This window comes from Falco biarmicus, chromosome 7, assembly GCF_023638135.1.
Source record: "Falco biarmicus isolate bFalBia1 chromosome 7, bFalBia1.pri, whole genome shotgun sequence".
Taxonomy (NCBI): domain Eukaryota; kingdom Metazoa; phylum Chordata; class Aves; order Falconiformes; family Falconidae; genus Falco; species Falco biarmicus.
The window spans coordinates 58,255,547-58,273,169 of NC_079294.1; the positions used below are offsets into that span (position 1 = coordinate 58,255,547).

The 17,623-nt window shown below is 37.6% G+C and overlaps 1 protein-coding gene and 1 long non-coding RNA gene across 5 annotated transcripts in view; one reads left to right on the forward strand and one right to left on the reverse strand.

The window, feature by feature from the left end:
* Window positions 1–16,167, forward strand: part of SLC12A1 (solute carrier family 12 member 1) — a 52,244-nt gene extending 36,077 nt beyond the window's left edge. For 2 of the 3 annotated variants that reach the window (XM_056347684.1, XM_056347682.1), the window contains 9 exons: window positions 868–974; window positions 1,864–1,946; window positions 4,543–4,686; window positions 6,615–6,746; window positions 6,993–7,104; window positions 9,503–9,589; window positions 11,806–11,941; window positions 14,208–14,275; window positions 15,311–16,167. In XM_056347684.1, the coding sequence (XP_056203659.1) occupies window positions 868–974; window positions 1,864–1,946; window positions 4,543–4,686; window positions 6,615–6,746; window positions 6,993–7,104; window positions 9,503–9,589; window positions 11,806–11,941; window positions 14,208–14,275; window positions 15,311–15,446 (1,005 nt within the window). In that variant the 3' untranslated portion in view covers window positions 15,447–16,167. Of the gene's footprint in view, window positions 1–867; window positions 975–1,863; window positions 1,947–4,542; window positions 4,687–6,614; window positions 6,747–6,992; window positions 7,105–9,502; window positions 9,590–11,805; window positions 11,942–14,207; window positions 14,276–15,310 lie in introns of those variants that run through there. The other variant, XM_056347683.1, reaches the window with a different exon arrangement.
* The window catches only part of LOC130153197 (uncharacterized), a 47,339-nt gene that overhangs the window by 26,283 nt on the left and 3,433 nt on the right, over window positions 1–17,623 (reverse strand). Inside the window, exons 1-2 of one of the 2 annotated variants that reach the window (XR_008823257.1) lie at window positions 8,083–8,542; window positions 7,236–7,407 (exon numbers count right to left, since the gene is read on the reverse strand). This is a non-coding gene — a long non-coding RNA (uncharacterized LOC130153197). Of the gene's footprint in view, window positions 1–7,235; window positions 7,408–8,082; window positions 8,543–17,623 lie in introns of those variants that run through there. The other variant, XR_008823256.1, reaches the window with a different exon arrangement.

Here is a 17,623-nt window from a genome sequence, read left to right on the forward strand (position 1 = left end):
GCATTGCTTTGCCAACCAATTATTCATTTCAGTGTAAATAGTGCAGATGTATTATCAGCACTACTCAAAAAACCCTACCAAGGTTCCAACAGTTTTTACCTATTTTCTTTTTGCTAGTAGCAAAAATTAGCAAGTGTAACAACTTTGACAAGCTGGTGTATTTGTGGGTCTCCTCCTGATGGTTCCGAATACATTGTGTATTTAGATTTCTATAAAAATTAGGTTAGCTGAATCTAGATCTGACAACCCTTACTTGTTCAGGTTTTAGCACCCAGGCCCAGTTTTGGAGGCAATCTAATATCTTGAAAAAACATTTGTTCTTCCTGTTTATAAACTGTAATTTTATCTATAAAGCATGCTTACCTAATTTTGGATAGTCTTCTGGAAAGAATACAGCAAACAGAACAGCAACAGTTTCTAAGTTCAAGGCAAAAAAAAATATTCTTAAGAGAATACGCCTTCTCTGCATATCTGAGGAGTTTAAAGAGACTTCAGACCCAGTTCATCTATTGAGTATTCTAAATCTGATAAAAGCTTTATGCTATTGTGTTAGAATGAGCATACAAACAGTGCTTGAACTCTCTCTTGATTCCAAGTTATTGAACCATTCTAATGAGAGCATGTCAGAAGAAATGCAAATGAATGCTAATTTAGCAAAACTACATTTCTGTCATCTAAAAATCATTTATAGTTGGAATGATTTAGAGCTAATCTTTCTGCATGGGTACGAGCATGAAGGACATTCATGAAATGCAATCTAGTTGTAAGTGTCTCCAGAACATACTTCAGTTATCTTTTGCCATTACTTTTCATTTACAGTAAAAGCATGTGTGTGTACCTTCTCAAGCAGTGTTTTAATATTGTTAGGCCTCAGGCTTGGGTAGAATGAAACCAAATACCTTGGTGATTGGATTTAAGAAGGACTGGAGAAATGCCGCTGTCGCGCAAGTTGAAAACTATGTGGGCGTTATACAGTAAGTCACAGTTCAGCATCTCCTTTTTTACTTCACTTAGACTAGATTAATATAGCATTTCCACACGGGATTTGATGTCTGGAAACAATGTAAGAAAATAACTACAAATCTGGGTTTACACATATTAGCTCTGTAATAGAAGTTTCTGCCCATTAAAAGAGGTTCCTTGGCTTCACACACCTAGCAAGATCCACTTAGCAAACATCTGGCACTGTCAGAGCTCATATGGTCTGACAATGCTACATAAAGAAGCTGCACTGCTGTCAGCAGTGCTTTTGCAGAACTGTATTTTCCCATTTTTAGCAGGCAGGATCTCAGAGAAAAACAACCCTAATGTACATGCTTAGGGAATAAGAGAACATCATGGAATTCTTCTTTTAAGCCTAGGAGACAGAGGAAGAGCCTTGCTTCAAATCTCATGTGTGCCTAAGGCTCAGCAGCTCTGTGGGTTGGGGTTTAGCTAGGGAAGTCATTTCAAAACACGCTTCTTATAGACTCTGTTGCTCAAAATTCACCCGTAAATCTGAAGCAAGTTAAAGAACAACAAAACTCACCACAGCTTTTTTATTTCCTCAGAGAAGGGAGAAAAAAATTATACAATGGCGACCTAGTTCCTAAAGAGTGTTGTCAGAAAGACCCATTCATTTCAGGAGCAGTCTATCCATCCCCATTAGCCAATGATACCCTTTTTTAAAATGAGGGAAGAAAGTTGACAGTACTCAGTCTTGGGCAATTCCTCCTGCAATTTTACCTAGAGCACCCTAGTACACACCAGTAACACCTCCCTCCCTGTGAGCATTAACACTTTTACCAGTCTGCTCAAAGTAGCTTTCCTCATTGACATGCATGATGTGAAAGCGTATTTATTCTTCTTTTTCTTTCTTTTCAGTGATGCCTTTGATTTTGAGCTTGGCATGATTATCATCAGAATTAGCCAAGGATTTGATATATCTCAGGTCCTTCAGGTTCAAGGTATGTGATGACTCAATAGCTGAATATCTATGCTGGTTACATGCTCAGCACGAGCAGGAATCTGACTGATACTCTAAGAATCATTATTTGGTTTCTAGAATAGTTCCTACACCTGTAACTTCTACAGTTCCTCCTCGCTTCTGCAGTTTCAATCCTATCCAAAAGCCTGACTAAAGCACTCGCAGTGACAGAAGGAGGCCAAGCCTCACACATCAAGGGGCTCTGCATCCCAGAGAACTCAACTCCCAAAGCACTTCCAGCACAGGCCCAGACTAAAGCAGTAAAATCATGCTGTGCCACAGCCGCCAGTCACTCCATGGCATGTTTCCCTCCTGCCCTTGGCACATCTTCCTTCCTCTGCCTCCTTGAGATCTCTGGGACTGGCAGGAATCAGGAAGCTGCACTTTTGGTACCACCTCTGTGGAATGCTAGGGCCCAGAAAGTTTCTATTCATGCAAAAATCTGGAACCCCCTGGAAACATCAGCTCTCTCTTTTTCATTTTTTTGTTCATTCTCCCTTAGCTTAGCAGTGCATATCTCAGGGGGAAGGGAAAACCTTCCACCATACCACAGCCATTCAGGGAAACACGCCACCTGGGTGGAGACGGTATAGGCAGACAGAGCATGCAGGCAGCTGCATCTAAAGGAAGGGCCTCCAAGAGCCGCATACAATGGTGGCCTTTGTTTTTCCTTTTCCTCTTTAGGACACAGAGGTCTTACTGGTTCCTGAGGTACCCTGGGAAGAGAATGACTCCATATAAAAACCCCATCAGAACAATTCTCGAGGCTTTCAGTATGATAATTTCCCCACTTCTCTTAAATTTGTCCACTGGAGCAGACAGATCTAGCCCAAACCTGGACATTACTTCAAGTGTCCCTTGTCCTGCCCACCAGATAAGTGTTTTGTGTCATAAATGAATTAAACGGAATCTATAGACAAGCAATATAGGCAGGCCAAGAAGAACGGTGACTCTTTGCTGCCGCCTGCTGGAAATCTGCCTCCGGCTTCTCCCCGGGCTCCCAGACACACACAGACAGCGGTCGGAACTGCTGGGGAGACAGGCTGAAAGGACCGAAGTACCTTAGCTAATTAAAAATCAATTAACTCCCCATTAAAGAGCACGGATTCTAGGATGAGGCAACCCTCAAAAGCAAATCACCTCTCCGAATTAAAAGGCGCCAGAGACTCCTTTCAGAAACAAGGGTAGATGAATATTCACCCAGCAGACTGGCAGCTTGAGGTGCATGGAGAGCTACACGGCAGACCTACAGGGATTTACGAAAAAATTCCAAACTAATCATGTTTCTGCCACCTCGTTGATACCTGAAAGAGATCTGCCTGTGTCTTGCTTGATGTAAGTTAGAAACTGGCTGCTCAGAAGATACAGTCATTAAAACACCAGTGAAATTACAGTAAATACCAACTTAGCATTCTTGCAAACTAGCAAGTGTTCTCCAAGCATTAAGAACCAAGGAATGAGAAAAAAAATTAGGAACACTGCAAAGGGGAACCTTCAAATACGCAGAAATGTTTTGATGCAGATATAAAATCCCAGTAGCAGAAAAAAAAAGATAATTGTATTCTATTATACTTGCTACAGCATTCTGTTAATAGAGAAACAGAAATTTTAAGGTTTGAGTAACCATTAAGTTAGTGACTATCATAATGTCTAATAATATGAAGCACATGGCTGCCATGGATTCTAAAGTAAAAGAAATTATATTCTTTTCTATTGACATTTGAAAGTGCCAGAAGTAATAACATCTAGCTAGTGAGGGTTTGGGTTGTAGTGTTTGTTGGTGGTTTTGTGGTGTTTGTTTTTTTTTTTTAAACACTATCTTAAATGAATTTACCTCACTCTTGGTTAATGTATTACTCAAAAGTTTTCCTTATGAAAAAAGCTTTCTGCAGGCAAACACCTGGATTATATTAATTAGCGCCTCACCATAACACATGGTACCTTTTCCTTAGCAAAATTCTAATATAGCAAAGATGAAATTGTTCTTTTCTATTACTGAATTTACAGAATTGTTAGCTAAATCTTACATTTTTGCAGCAAATGCTGAAAAAAATTAAAACATTAAAAATATTTCAGCACAGAAACTGATTGCGTATTCAGGATCCTTACATATTTCTGAGAATCTCAAAGTCCAAAGCCATGTGACCTTGTTACCTCAGCTTTGTCACTTCAGGAAAACAGCTTCCCTAATGTGTTTTCAAACTCTTGGGGGGGGAAAAAATAATCACAAAACAAATCCACCAACATAACTCAATAAATAGTATCTCATGTAACTATAAAATACAGTAATAGTGAATTTGGTCTGAAGAGGAAGTCTGAGACAAGCCAAATAGCACCTGAGTACACACCACTGCTGTAGGCATGGGCACCCTAAGGTAGGGCTCCCACAGATGACTTCAGCTTCCTCCTCAGCAGTTTGCAAGGAAAAAGCATTTTAAAATAATTTTTTCTCCCAGCATCTTTAAGTTGTGCACAAAGTACCGCAAAAGCAATTAAATCACCATTACTTCAATAAGTGATTTAACTTAAAACAGAAAGTGATGTGTTACCATTTCCATTACTTTTCCCATATACAGAGGCATTAGAGAAGCTGGAGCAGGAGAGATTGGCGCTGGAAGCTACCATTAAAGAAAATGATTTTGAGGAAGGAAAAAGTGGCATCTGTGGATTCTTCAGAAAAGCCAGCACATTCCATATCCCAAAACATGAAACAAAAAAGGGTAAGTTCCAAAATGACAGCTTCTCCCCAACACTTCAGTGCATCACATTTTCACCAATATGCAAACTGGAATTTGACTCCAAGGCAAAAACTCCTGAGCCACACAGAAGCCCCGAGAACGAGACCTACCCTGTGCAAACCTGTCTTGGTGGCCACAACCCCGCAATGCAGAACACAGTAAGCGTCCTCTGTTGGTAGGGGACACTGTGTGGCGTACAACACAGCTGATTCCCTCCCCCTCCCATCTGCTAGATGAGCTTCTCAGAATTCAACATAAGCTATTTGTCGCAAATAACACATGGTTATTAAAGTCTGAGGAATACAGAACAATTTGTGTTTTTTTTTAATATCGTGCTTTCAGTTTTTAAACAGAGGCCTTTCTTTTTTTCTTCTTCTTTAAAGAAAACAAACATATGCACAATATTCAGGGAACAAGTAATCTCACTTTACTCAACATACAACACAAACCCAGTACCTGGCTGAAAACCAGGTAAAAATAGCACTACTGCTCTACATTCTAAACAATTTCATAAAAATGCGCAAATGAAGGTGGTAAAAGTACTGAATGTCATATATAGCATGCTGTCAAATAACTAATTAACACATAACTTAAGCGTAATTTTGATTTCATCACCTATACATTTCAGACAGTAAAATAACACAGAAATACAGACGGAATTAAAGGTCTCATTTCACAATTGGTAGGCTGTAATGATAATGACCCACCCGAAGCCACGCTCGCACACAGACAAGTGTTTTCAGAATTTTCACCTGCGGAGACTATTATATCTGGCTGTGCATACAACTCCCACAGGTATCAAGATCTACAGACTGAAAACATAACATGTCATTATTCTTTACTTGGCCGACTTCAATTCATTTTGCAGGCTTCAGAAGAATGTATTTTTATAATACCAGAAGAATGTGCACCCCTGTCTCAAGTACCCTTTTCAATTTAGTTCAGAAAGGCTTAAAAGAAATAAATATTACACACTTTGGCTCAATATATGAGATAGATTATGTTAACAAATATTCTGGCCTCTCTGTTTTGCTTATACATTCATCCTTCCCCAGCGTTGCTGCATCTTGCAGCATAGATATTAGAATCGTAGAGGAACGCTGTGTAACTGCTTTAGAACTGTCCTGTCCACACTCTAGAAACACAGGAAAACCAAACAAGGCATTTCCAGAACACGGCAGATCAGAGACAAACCTCTGAAAGAAGCCTGTCTACTCCAGTTAAAATACTGCTCTGACACAATCTCTTTGAAATCATTGAAAGAGAAGCAGCAATAAAGACACAGGCTTCAAAAGATGGAATGAGAGAAGATAGTTAGTATATAGACAAGACTGTACTCTTTAAAGTCAGACAAGAAAATAGCAAGAATCAAAGTTTATTTTCAATTAACAATGACCCTCTCAAGCATAGGGAAGCTGACATATATGCTTATGTTTTCTGCCTTCCAGCCTTAGCCTCACCTGTGCACTCACCATAGCCCATTAGCTCTTTGTCCACTATTATTGTGCATTTCAGGGAGCTTTGTATTTTACAACAGAGAGCTGACCTTGTAAGTCATGCAAAATAATGCCATTTACTTCTAAAACAAATCCGGTATTTCCCAATTGCCTTTTAAGGCTCCAGTGAATGTTAAGTTAGTTAAAGAGATCCAGAAAACAAGTAATCAGACAACCTTTTTCAAGATCTTCTCATCTAGTGACAATGTATTACACAAGCTTTGGTTTCTGTGCATATCAGTATACTAAAAGTCCGTAGCATATCTGCACTGTAAATTTTTTCCAGATTTAAAGTATAGAAATTATGTCTGAAACCATTCATTTTCCTGAAGCTTTCTCTCCACCTGGCTCCCTAAAGCTATTTGTTGCCTCACTTGTCAGAAATCCTTCCACATTTTTTCTTTCTCATTACAGAGACTACCATTAACACAATACAGTCAATGCATGTGGGTGAATTCAATCAGAAGCTGCTAGAAGCCAGCACCCAATTTAAAAAGAAGCAAGGAAAAGGTACAATTGACATTTGGTGGCTGTTCGATGATGGAGGTAAGGAATTTGAGTAAGAACCACAGGGAGAGAGATTTCTGTGTTACCAAATATAAAAACAGACTTGGGAACTTGTACAAAACTGTTTTCTTTAAGAATTTTAAGTATTTAAGAAAATAGTCAATTTTCTGTCTGTCTTAAATGTTTAAAGATTAACTTATGTCCAACACTGTCAAAGTAAAGGATGGAATTTTTACCACACAATGCACTAATTTGCTATTCCTGCAATTTTGTACGTTCTTTCAGGTCTAACAATCCTAATTCCTTACATTCTAACTATCAGGAAGAAGTGGAAGAATTGCAAATTAAGGATCTTCACTGGAGGAAAAGTCAATAGGATTGAAGAAGAAAAACTAGGGTAAATATATTTGTCTCACTGTTTAAAGAGTTCGAATTGATGCTGAATATAATACATAGCAGGAAGCTGGGGATTTCTCAGCACAACTGGCTTGTTGTACTGTAGGCAGCATGAAAAAAAATGTTACATACTTGATAGGTGTTGAGCTTATGGCATAGCCCTCATGGCTCAGCATAAATGGTGATTACCAAAGGAAACTCGCATCCATCCACTCACATCCCAAATCAGTCTGTAATTCTGTGATCCAGCAGTTTTTCCCATTAATAGCTCATATTCCCTTCTCCAAGAAGAACAGTCTGCACTCTGTAATGAGAATATAATTAGTTTTATGGGATTTACATGAGATTGTCCAGTTAATAGTAAGTGAAATTGCGTATGAAGCTCCTCATATGCAAATACCACAGGCAGCTCACATAAATGTGATTAAGCATGGTAAAATGTAAAGAAGTTAAAGAGCAAGTTAATCAACTTTAAGACCAAGTTAATTTAACTTAGCTTTTTAAAAAGTCTAGATTTCATAATCATCGTTCACCTTCAAGCAAATGAAAGGTACTAATATAAGCTTATTTCCATCATCACTGTGTATAGGACCTTTCCTTTCAAAGCATTTTACACACTAAAGGCACAGCCATTTATTTCACCACTGGATGAAGCAGATCAATTTGGGATGGAAGTCAGCAACAGCAGCACCATGTAGTGAATTAAAAACAACATATCCAACCAAAACTCCAGAGGAAAACAGGCGAGATGGATGCAAGGACAGGAGTCAGAATTTAACTAGCATCACTAGTAAATTACAACACAGTGCCTCGGAAAGAGAGCAGGGATGCTCCCTTAAGCTTTTGCTTTCACATAGAGCAAATTTTATTCCACTGTGTTTCTGTCAGTGGTAAGGATTACCCCAAAGTTAACATACTTCTGTAGAAGAGATTCACAAGTGTTTGTACAAACTATTCATATCATCGGGTAAAGCCTTACAGTTGCTCAAGGATCCACAAGCAAGTGTTCTCTGCTCCCTGTCCAGAGTCCACCCAAGCTTTGCTGTCCAGGACCGCAACTGGATCTTGGATCTAGGCACTCAAGTCACCAAATTTCATCGAGAGGAAGTAGGAGGTTTTGACATCAAACAGTATTTGTCAAAACATGGCAGATCTTCACAGAGACAATTCTGGCACCTGTATACACTGCTTGTCCTACAAAAGCCAGCGTAAACAGCATGTTCAGTACAGCAGACAAACTAGGTCATTGCCAACAAGAAAACAATACGTGTATGTATTCCTACCTAAACACTAGCTTTCCTCAATAGCACATTCTACCCACCATGCACAGAAGCCTTCAAACAGACAAATCTGAAGGCTGGATGGCTATTCTATTCCCTAGGTAGATCTGATACAACAAAATCAAAGTACAATTTTATCCATTGTATTTCCAATTCTGAAATTAAATTTATCTAGACTTTTGCTAACATGTAATTCCCCAAATATTAAAATCTTTCCACAAAAGTTGAGACTTTGCTCTCTTTGGTGTTCACAACAAGGATTGCCCTAAAGGACATGAAGACTTATATAAGCAGTATGTTGTTCTTATATAAAAAAGAATAAGTAAATTCTCAGGTTATAAGCAAATATGTATTTCTATCATGGTTTGCTCCTAGGAACTTTCTGACCTTTTCAAATTCCAAAGCTTACATGAAAAAAAAAAAAAGGGGGTAGGGGTAGAATTTCCCAACCATGCTTCAGCCAAAGGCAAAAGTGACATAACTGAACTTCTCTAACCTCAGCACACACACACACACAAAGCTATAAACCATTCATCCTGCCAACTGGGGCAGAAAAGCAATGTATTTTCTTTTATTAAAACACATAAAGACAACATGTGAGTAGATCAATATAAATTCAGAAGCGAGAAAGATTCTTTAAGTATTACACAACAACCTTCCAGACCAAATTTTCACCAACACATACACTACCAGTGTTGTATATACTACATGCATAGAATTCTGATAATAGTAGAAGCCTTCCCTAAATACTGGATAATTCTGTCCTACTGTATTTTGAATAGTTATATTTATAACTGTTATTATATTTATAATTCAAGCCTTTGCACATACTTAAAGTACCGTTTTTTCACCAAAATGTACATACCCTTCCTTCTCTCTGCTATCCATTTCCATTTTTTGTGATTTTCATTGATCATCAGTTAAATGAATTATACTACAGCAACCACATCAATCCAGTTCTGTAATTGGAAACTGAAACACTAAAGCATTTAAAGTAATTTGTCATATAGTTAAAGATAATGAGACAACTGCATTTGATATCTTAACTCATTTATGAGTGTTCTTTGATGCAAGGCGCTCGGAAATACAGTGATAAAATGTTCTTTCTTTTGTTTTCAGGATGGCTTCACTTCTAAGCAAATTCAGAATAAAATTCGCTGATATTAATATAATTTGTGATATCAATATAAAGCCCAGCAAAGAAAGGTAAGAAACATCACCAAAATCCATTATTTAGCAGCCAGCCTTTATCAGGAGCTTGTTTCTTTTATATTGAGCATTAAAAAAACAAAACACAAAGAATAGCACTGTCACTTTATTACAATCATTTTCTAAGTATCTAGAGCTAGAAAAAGAAAATAATTTTTTAACAATCACAACTCAAAGGGTCAAAAATATAGGCAGCCTTTTTCTTTATGTTGTAATGATAAGACCTAATTTTAGTAAAGACTAATTAGACACCATACTTATGAGCCGCTAAATTTAACAGGCATTTTATGATGGCTTTTCATATCTAGTTATGTTGCAATAGACTTCCCTTCATCATATCATTCAGCGAGTCACATTTCTTTTGTAAACTCACCACCTCTGCCAACTCAGCCTTCTGGGTTTTACCATGAATTCACAAACTTAACATTTTTCTGGCCAAATATAAGCACACTTTTCCTTTCCCACAAGGACAATATTATAACACTCCCCTATCACTCAAATATCATGAAGCTTCGATGCTTTTAAAAACTAACTTATCTACAGAATTAATGCTCTTAGGCAGAAGCTAGGAAGCTGGTGCTCAGGAAGTTCCATCTCCCAATGTATTATCTAAAAAAAAAATATAAAATCTTCAAGTTCTTGCTTTCTAAAACATATCTCTATAGGAATCACTTTTGTTTTCTGCTTTACGTAGACAAAAGTATATAGCAGGTTTCTCAGAGAATAACAGAATCCTAACCCAATTCACCATATTGCTCTTGGTCTTAAAGATCCTCTGAAAATGTTCTCACTTTGCTACGCTCTTTTCCATTCCATCCCTTAATACCCTCTTGAGAGGTCCATAGCTACTTCATAGTCAAAGGGCTCCTCCTCTCCACCCAAAGCCTTTCCCCTGAGTTCAAATGCAATCTCAGGTTAGTCTATTAATCCTTCTGAGTCCTGTTTCTACACACACACACCCCTTTGCAAAAACAATATCAGATTCACTAGTTTTTCTACAGTGTACTGGAGATTTTGACTTAGGAAATCCAATTAAAGAATATAAAGATTTTTTTACTTGATACCTAAAGTCACTTATTAGTGCCCTCTTGATCTCTCAGTTAATATTTTTTAATTATATGAAGAACCATTCAGAATAATTCTTTTTTCCAGCACTATTCAGTGATTCACAGAGAATTCATGTCTGACGTTAACATAAAACCCAAACACATTTGCTGCATCAGCACTGTCTGAACAGACAAGTGAATATTACACCAGACACTTGCTAGACCACTGTATCTCTCTCCCAGCTGGCATCCCATTTATTCCACTAATAATAAGAGGATTATCACTATTTTACATACTGAAACAGACACTAAGGATGTTGACAAACTCTAGCAACTTAGCAACAGCAGCATTAGATGCTGTACATCACAGCTTTTAACCCATCTCTGAATTCCTTGCCATACAGCAAAGTCCTGTTTCACATTAGTGATACCTGCCAGCACAAAATGCTCATAGAAATACACTTACATTCATATAAAAAAAATCCCTGAGGTCTCTGTCAGATGATTGAAACTTTGAACAAGGGGGCAAGCAGGAAAGTACAAAGGGATAATAATCTTCTCTAGATGATGACAGTCAAAAGCTTCAAGAAACAAACAAGTTTAAAGAGAAAAATCTGTGGAAACGTTGGGAAATATACACAAAGCTGAGCCCCCATATAGCAAAACACCTACAGCACTTCCTTCAGCCCCTTGCCACAGGATATTTAGATCATCTGTTTCTCCATTTCATTAAAATTGTAACAATAAAACTGTATCAGTCAAGTGATTGCTCCAACTAATGCTAAAACAATAATAAAAGCTCAGTATTTACAAGGAGACCCATATGCATTGTTAACATTAATAACCAATATACCAGTCTGGAGTTGCTCCAGAACTCGTTCCAGTACTTTTACTAGAACTAGGAAAATGCAGAAAATTCTCTGCAACTCTAATAGGCCAAATGCAGTGTTTAATTATCCTCAAACAACCTTTTAATTATCCTCAAATAACCCCAACATATTGAAGTGGCACAGCTATAACTTGGGGCACAATGTAGCAAAAAACAGTTAAAAGATTTTGCATGTTTTTCAGCTACAATTAGTGAGGCCTGCCATACAACAGTGTCTGTGAAATAAATTAGTGAGTTCAGACCCCCCAGCAATGCCTCCTTTGTAATTCCTGTTTCAGCTGGAAATTCTTTGAAGAGATGATTGAACCATACCGCCTCCATGAAAGCTGCAAAGATATAACAACTGCTGAGAAATTAAAACGAGAGACTCCATGGAAAATTACAGATGCAGAGCTGGAAGCGTACAAGGAGAAGGTAAAGGCTTGCCTACCTTTTTACACCTTTTTTCTTATACTCCAGATGTTTGAAGCAATTAGTAAGAAAATGTGAAATACCAGATACAGAATTAGAAACATGACATGTACAAACCTGTATTTTATATTTACAAATTGGATTTATATTGTAAACAACTGCAGAGGTGTGTTATGATTGCATTATTCAGCACCCTGTAAAACCTTGGCATGTTTACACAGGATTTTCCAGGCTGATGAGCTCTGCCCACACCGGAGCCAGCCAAATGCAAACCACCTCTGAACCCGAAGCCGCACAGTACCGCACTGAGCCTGAGCGATTAAGATCTGCTGAGAGGGTTATTAAACAGATCCGCTGTTTTAGAGCTTGAACCTCTTAAAGAGTGCAGATCCAAAAATTCACCACTTTGGGAAATTCAGAACTAAATCCAGACCCTGTAACTGGCTCCGGGAATTTTTGCAAAGGCAAGATTTAACACAGATTCTTACCTCAATAGCAGAGTGAAGACTAAACCTGCCTACAACACAGGAGCTCTCCTGCAGTTCAAACACACCCTAAGGCTGATGTTGGTTGATCCACTCTGTGAATTAGAGCCTGGGCTGCTTTTTAATTTTGTTGGAACATACCTTTTCAACAGTGAACTACCAGGCTTCATCAAGCCAGTGCTGAAAGGATATTGCAAACTCTTCCACTCTTAAGACACAAGTTCTCCTGTAACTCACAGAGAATTAATCTAGCAATTTTATTTATTGTTCCTGTCGGACTAACCTGAGTGCACTGAGAGTTTAGTTATCTCCACTTTATGGTGCTAGTAACTTCCTCAGCGGAACAAGGATTGTGCGTCTGAGCTCAGAGCCACTACAGGTCACAGCCTGACATATTAACATAAGCTGAAATCAATGGTGATTTAAGATAACACACTACACTGCCAACTGCAGGAGATGGGAAGCGGACTGACTGCTCACTGCATTACCCTTTTCATGGATTTGATAACCAGCATAAAGTTATAGTAGTCAGCTGTGGGCAGAAAACTTTTGAAGTACTCTCAGTATAAATCATCAAAACCTGGGAGTCAGAGCCCTTAGAATATCTCAGTATAAAAGACAACAGGAATATGATCCCAGATATTCACAGTGCGTACAGAACCAGTGAGGATACAACAGGAAAAAAAAAAAATAATATCATTAGCTTGGTCTTAACTAGGTCACTAGCTACAGAACCAGGAAAAAAACCCTATAGCAGTCAGCAATACAAGAATGCCAAATCTCTCTATAAAATAAGAACAGCAACAAAGTTTAGTTTATGCACCTGGAAAGACATGCCCCTTATCTTCAGAAATAAGGCAGTTCTGGGAATTTTACTGAGGACATTAGAACACGTTTAAAATTCAAGAGAGAAAAATCTGGCAGCACAGATAAAGTGTGATGTTATAGGATGACTCTCATGAGATAACAACTAGCTAAATTATGAGGATTCTTACCTATATAACATGTGTAAAAGAAGGAAAATTTAAGGTCTGAGTGGAGAAAAAACAGCTTTTTACTTTCTCCAGGGAAAGAGAGAATAATTTATAAGACCAGTTAAGATACATCTGTCTCTCATGCTGCAATCTCCCTGTACACAAACCTGCCCTGGTCTCTTGTTCCATGTGACTTGTGTTAAGTTATAAAAACTTTGAGTGCCTGAGCCTGACCATAAAGTAATCTTGGCTGAATCTCAAAGTAACAGGCATTTATGCAATTTGTAAAAGTCTGTACAAATACACAACACATAAAGCAGCTAAACTCCAAACTTGTGGTATTTTCAGAGGTGAATTTCTGGCAAGGTGCTCATTTACACACTAACATTCAGCTGGCACGGCAGCTGGACACTGACAAAATAGATTAATTAATGTATTAACTGCCATCAAACTATAGCACAGAAGAGTCTCTGCACAGTTCCTATACTTCATAGCCAAAGAAATACTTAAAAACTATGAGCCAGCTCTGATACCGTGTCAGTACAAAAATAATCCCCATCCCCAGGAAATTTTACATGGTGGTGAACAACTCTGGCCCCCACTGATCTGTACTAATCAAGAAGCATGGCTTAGTTTCATATTTTGCCATCTCTACCACTCTGGACCACAAAGCAGCCCTGGCTTTCAATGCTGCCAAAGCAGCAGCAGAAAACATTGGCAGGGAATGGGAAGTGAAGTCCATAAGGAACCAGAACTGAGGATCACTGACTTAACTGATTTTTTTTCTTTTCCCCATTTTGTTTTGATCAGAGCTACCGCCAAGTCCGTCTGAATGAACTCTTACAAGAGCATTCAAGGGCAGCTAACCTCATTGTCCTGTGAGTTGCAAGATTTTGGTTATAACTTAGAGAATAATTAGATGTGTAAAGGGATTCTGGACTACAGCAACAGAAACACTTGTGTTAATTCATTGAGGGCAAAAATAATCCTTTAAGTACCTTTTGAAGGACTTGCATCTGGACTGATAGTTCTCTGGGAGTACACTGAATACAAATATTTCCTAGTAGTTCTCCAGTTTAAAACAAAGCTCGAATCATGAAAATGTGTCAAAAAGATAACCTTCATATCTGAACCTACATGTTGGGTGTTACACCTGACAAAACCAGGTATTTTCTTTTCCTTTCTGCCCAACGCCCAACTACTAACAGTTCAAAGTTAGAAAAAGGATTCTTTTGGTTTGCACATAATAAATGGAGTTGTTAGCCAAAATATACTTGGAACCATGTAAAACTGAATAAGGATGATGCAATTGCATAAAGAAAAAGAGGCACCAATAAAATTACAAACAAAAGAAGCAATTTTCAGAATCAAATTTTAGTTAGAGCCTTTTTTTTTTACACAGCTTCAACCAATTAGTTAGTATTTGTGATGCACAGATAAAGTTCTTTAGCTCTACTAATTCAGTCTCCAAACCCAAAGGTGGTCAGGTAACGTTTACCATAAGATGACCCATACTTTAAAATTCCCATCTCATGGTAATTACAGATCAGAAAATAAGCTGATGAACTGCAAAACTGTCCGTGCACTATATTTTCATCCTTTTTAAAAATCCTATTATGTGTGGGTTTTATGACCCAAAAAATGCTTCTTTACCAGTTTAGGGTTACAGTGACAAGCAGTCCATGTCTAGTACAACTAGCTATGTTAATGGCACTCACCAGGTGAGCAAGAGTTTGCAAGATTGCCTAATGGCAGCTTTGTGCTTTATTAACATTACATCAGGTAGTCTAATTATGAACATACAAAATTGTATATGAACAGCTGATGCTTTCTACTTAATATTTAGTAAGACACACGTTATCAGGGCTACTCCTGTGTTCATAATGTTAATTTTATTTTCTCTCTCTAAACAGGAGCCTCCCAGTGGCAAGAAAAGGAGTAGTATCTGATTACCTGTATATGGCTTGGCTAGAAATTCTCTCCAAGAATCTTCCTCCAATCTTAATGGTCAGGGGCAACCACAAAAACGTACTGACTTTCTATTCTTAGAAAAACATCAGTGCCTAGAATATCTCTTCCTCTATTTAAACACCTACATTTTTAATGGCAGTGATTGCTTAAAGACACATTATCTAATACAGATCTAAAAGTTAACTAACTGATGGAAAATTTTTCAAAAATCCAAAGCAATACAGTGAAGAATTAGACAAACAAATGTAAATGGTGCCTGCTCGTGTCAGATTCCAGTACAGGCAAAAGAAGGAAAATCTACCTATCATATGAGACAACAAATATTTTTTGTTGTATTTTTTCAAAATATTTTGAACATACAAAAAAGAAGTTCCACTGATTTTATAAGGTATTGAAAATGCTTTTGATACTTATCATAGAAAGCCCAATTAACTGCTACAATGCAAAAAGCATTAAATCGATAAATAAATACTTCTTTCAAATTGCACTGCTGTAGTTGCTAATAGACACATAGGAGGATTACAATGAAATGCACCAACTTGGGAGAGAGAAAAAAACCTGTATGGTATACATCAGGTCAAAGTCAAATGGATATAACGCAAGTAGAATACCTGTGGTGCTTCTCAATTATAATATTGCCAAATTAAGACCTATGCCTACAGCAGAGGCTTTTACCTAAATTATTCTGTTGATCTATACTAATTCAAATGTTTCTAATTAACTGACAAACAAAAAAGTTACATATATATATATAAGGACTGTATATGACAAGACTTGATAATAAATTTTCAAGCTCTGACATGGAATGGAATGTATAATTTCAATAATTAAATGTGGTAAGTAAATTGCACAAAGAAATGAGTGAAATACTAAATATTCTGACAATATTTGCTATTAGGATTAACACAATCTGACATACTTTGGGATAGTATGTACAATGATTTATGTGATTTGAAAACAACAAAAACTCCATTACCTGAGTTGAATGCCTTTTGATTTATATAAATATTTCTCTTATTTTTTAGACTTTCTAAATAATAGTCATTATACACTAACTTAAAATAAAGGAAATCCATTAAGTCATGTAATTTTTCTATTTTCTATTCTGCAACACTGTAGTACTTTATAATTTCAGCTGTCAGTAAAAGCAGCTTCTCTTTTTGATGGGGAAAGCTATACCCTATGTGTAAGCATTGTTTAAATTAAAGATCATTAAGGGACACAGCTAATACAATTACTGTAGTCTGCAACTCCTTTGCAGAGATCAACTGAATGTTAAGACCCAGGAAAGCCAGGGGACCCTGAATTTCACTGAATGTTTATTTTAAAGCTGGCCTCAGCTTCCACCTTTGCTTGAATTACTAGATTTTAACTTGCAGAGGAACTCCATCTCCAAAAATGACAAATATTTGATAATCATATTTTTCCAAATTCAACAGCTGCAATTCAGAAGAACACAGTAATGTGGCCCAATAATCCATGTTCTATTTTCTCCATCTATTAAAGGCAGGATATGAAACACTGGTATTTTCTCATAATGTTCTTCCTTCGCTCCTTCTTACACATTTACAACCAGGTTGAAGGATCGTTTTTGCAGTTTAACAGCATATCACAGACGTACAAATTTCCTAGATATACTAGGCTTCCTGCACAGCTCTGAGCAAACCAAGACTCACATTGTGCACCTGAAGAACAGGGATACTGTTCTCATCTTTTGCAGTGATGTTAGCAATGATACAGAAGCTCATTACATGCTGTCAGGCCCTTACCCCTTTGTAGGGTTGCAATGGCCACCATCCTTTCCACCTCACTTCAAACACCAAACAGGTATAATCTACATGTGGTACACAGACAGTCAATGCAAAGAAAAAGAGCTTTTAGGAGGACTCCACCTAGGCTTTCTGCAAGTGTGCTTCTTCCCACAATCTGTGGAAGGACCTGGGATAATTACACACCTGCATTAAGCCCTTCTATTACGTACATGAGTGGGGATTGTTTCCCAAATATTCCAAAGTACTGTAATTCTCAATCTACAGGGAACATTCATCCAAACCGATCTGAGGACTATGCAGATCCAAAAAGAGAAGGAGCACAACATGAACAAGAACATGAGCACGAACATGAACAATGAAAGAACAATGGCACTTTCAGTACTATTTGCACTTCCCTCTCACAAACATGTCACTGTGGGCATTGCAACAATAAAACCCAAGAGGTACATTTCTAAATGAACAGGCATCAAAAACTAATGTGCA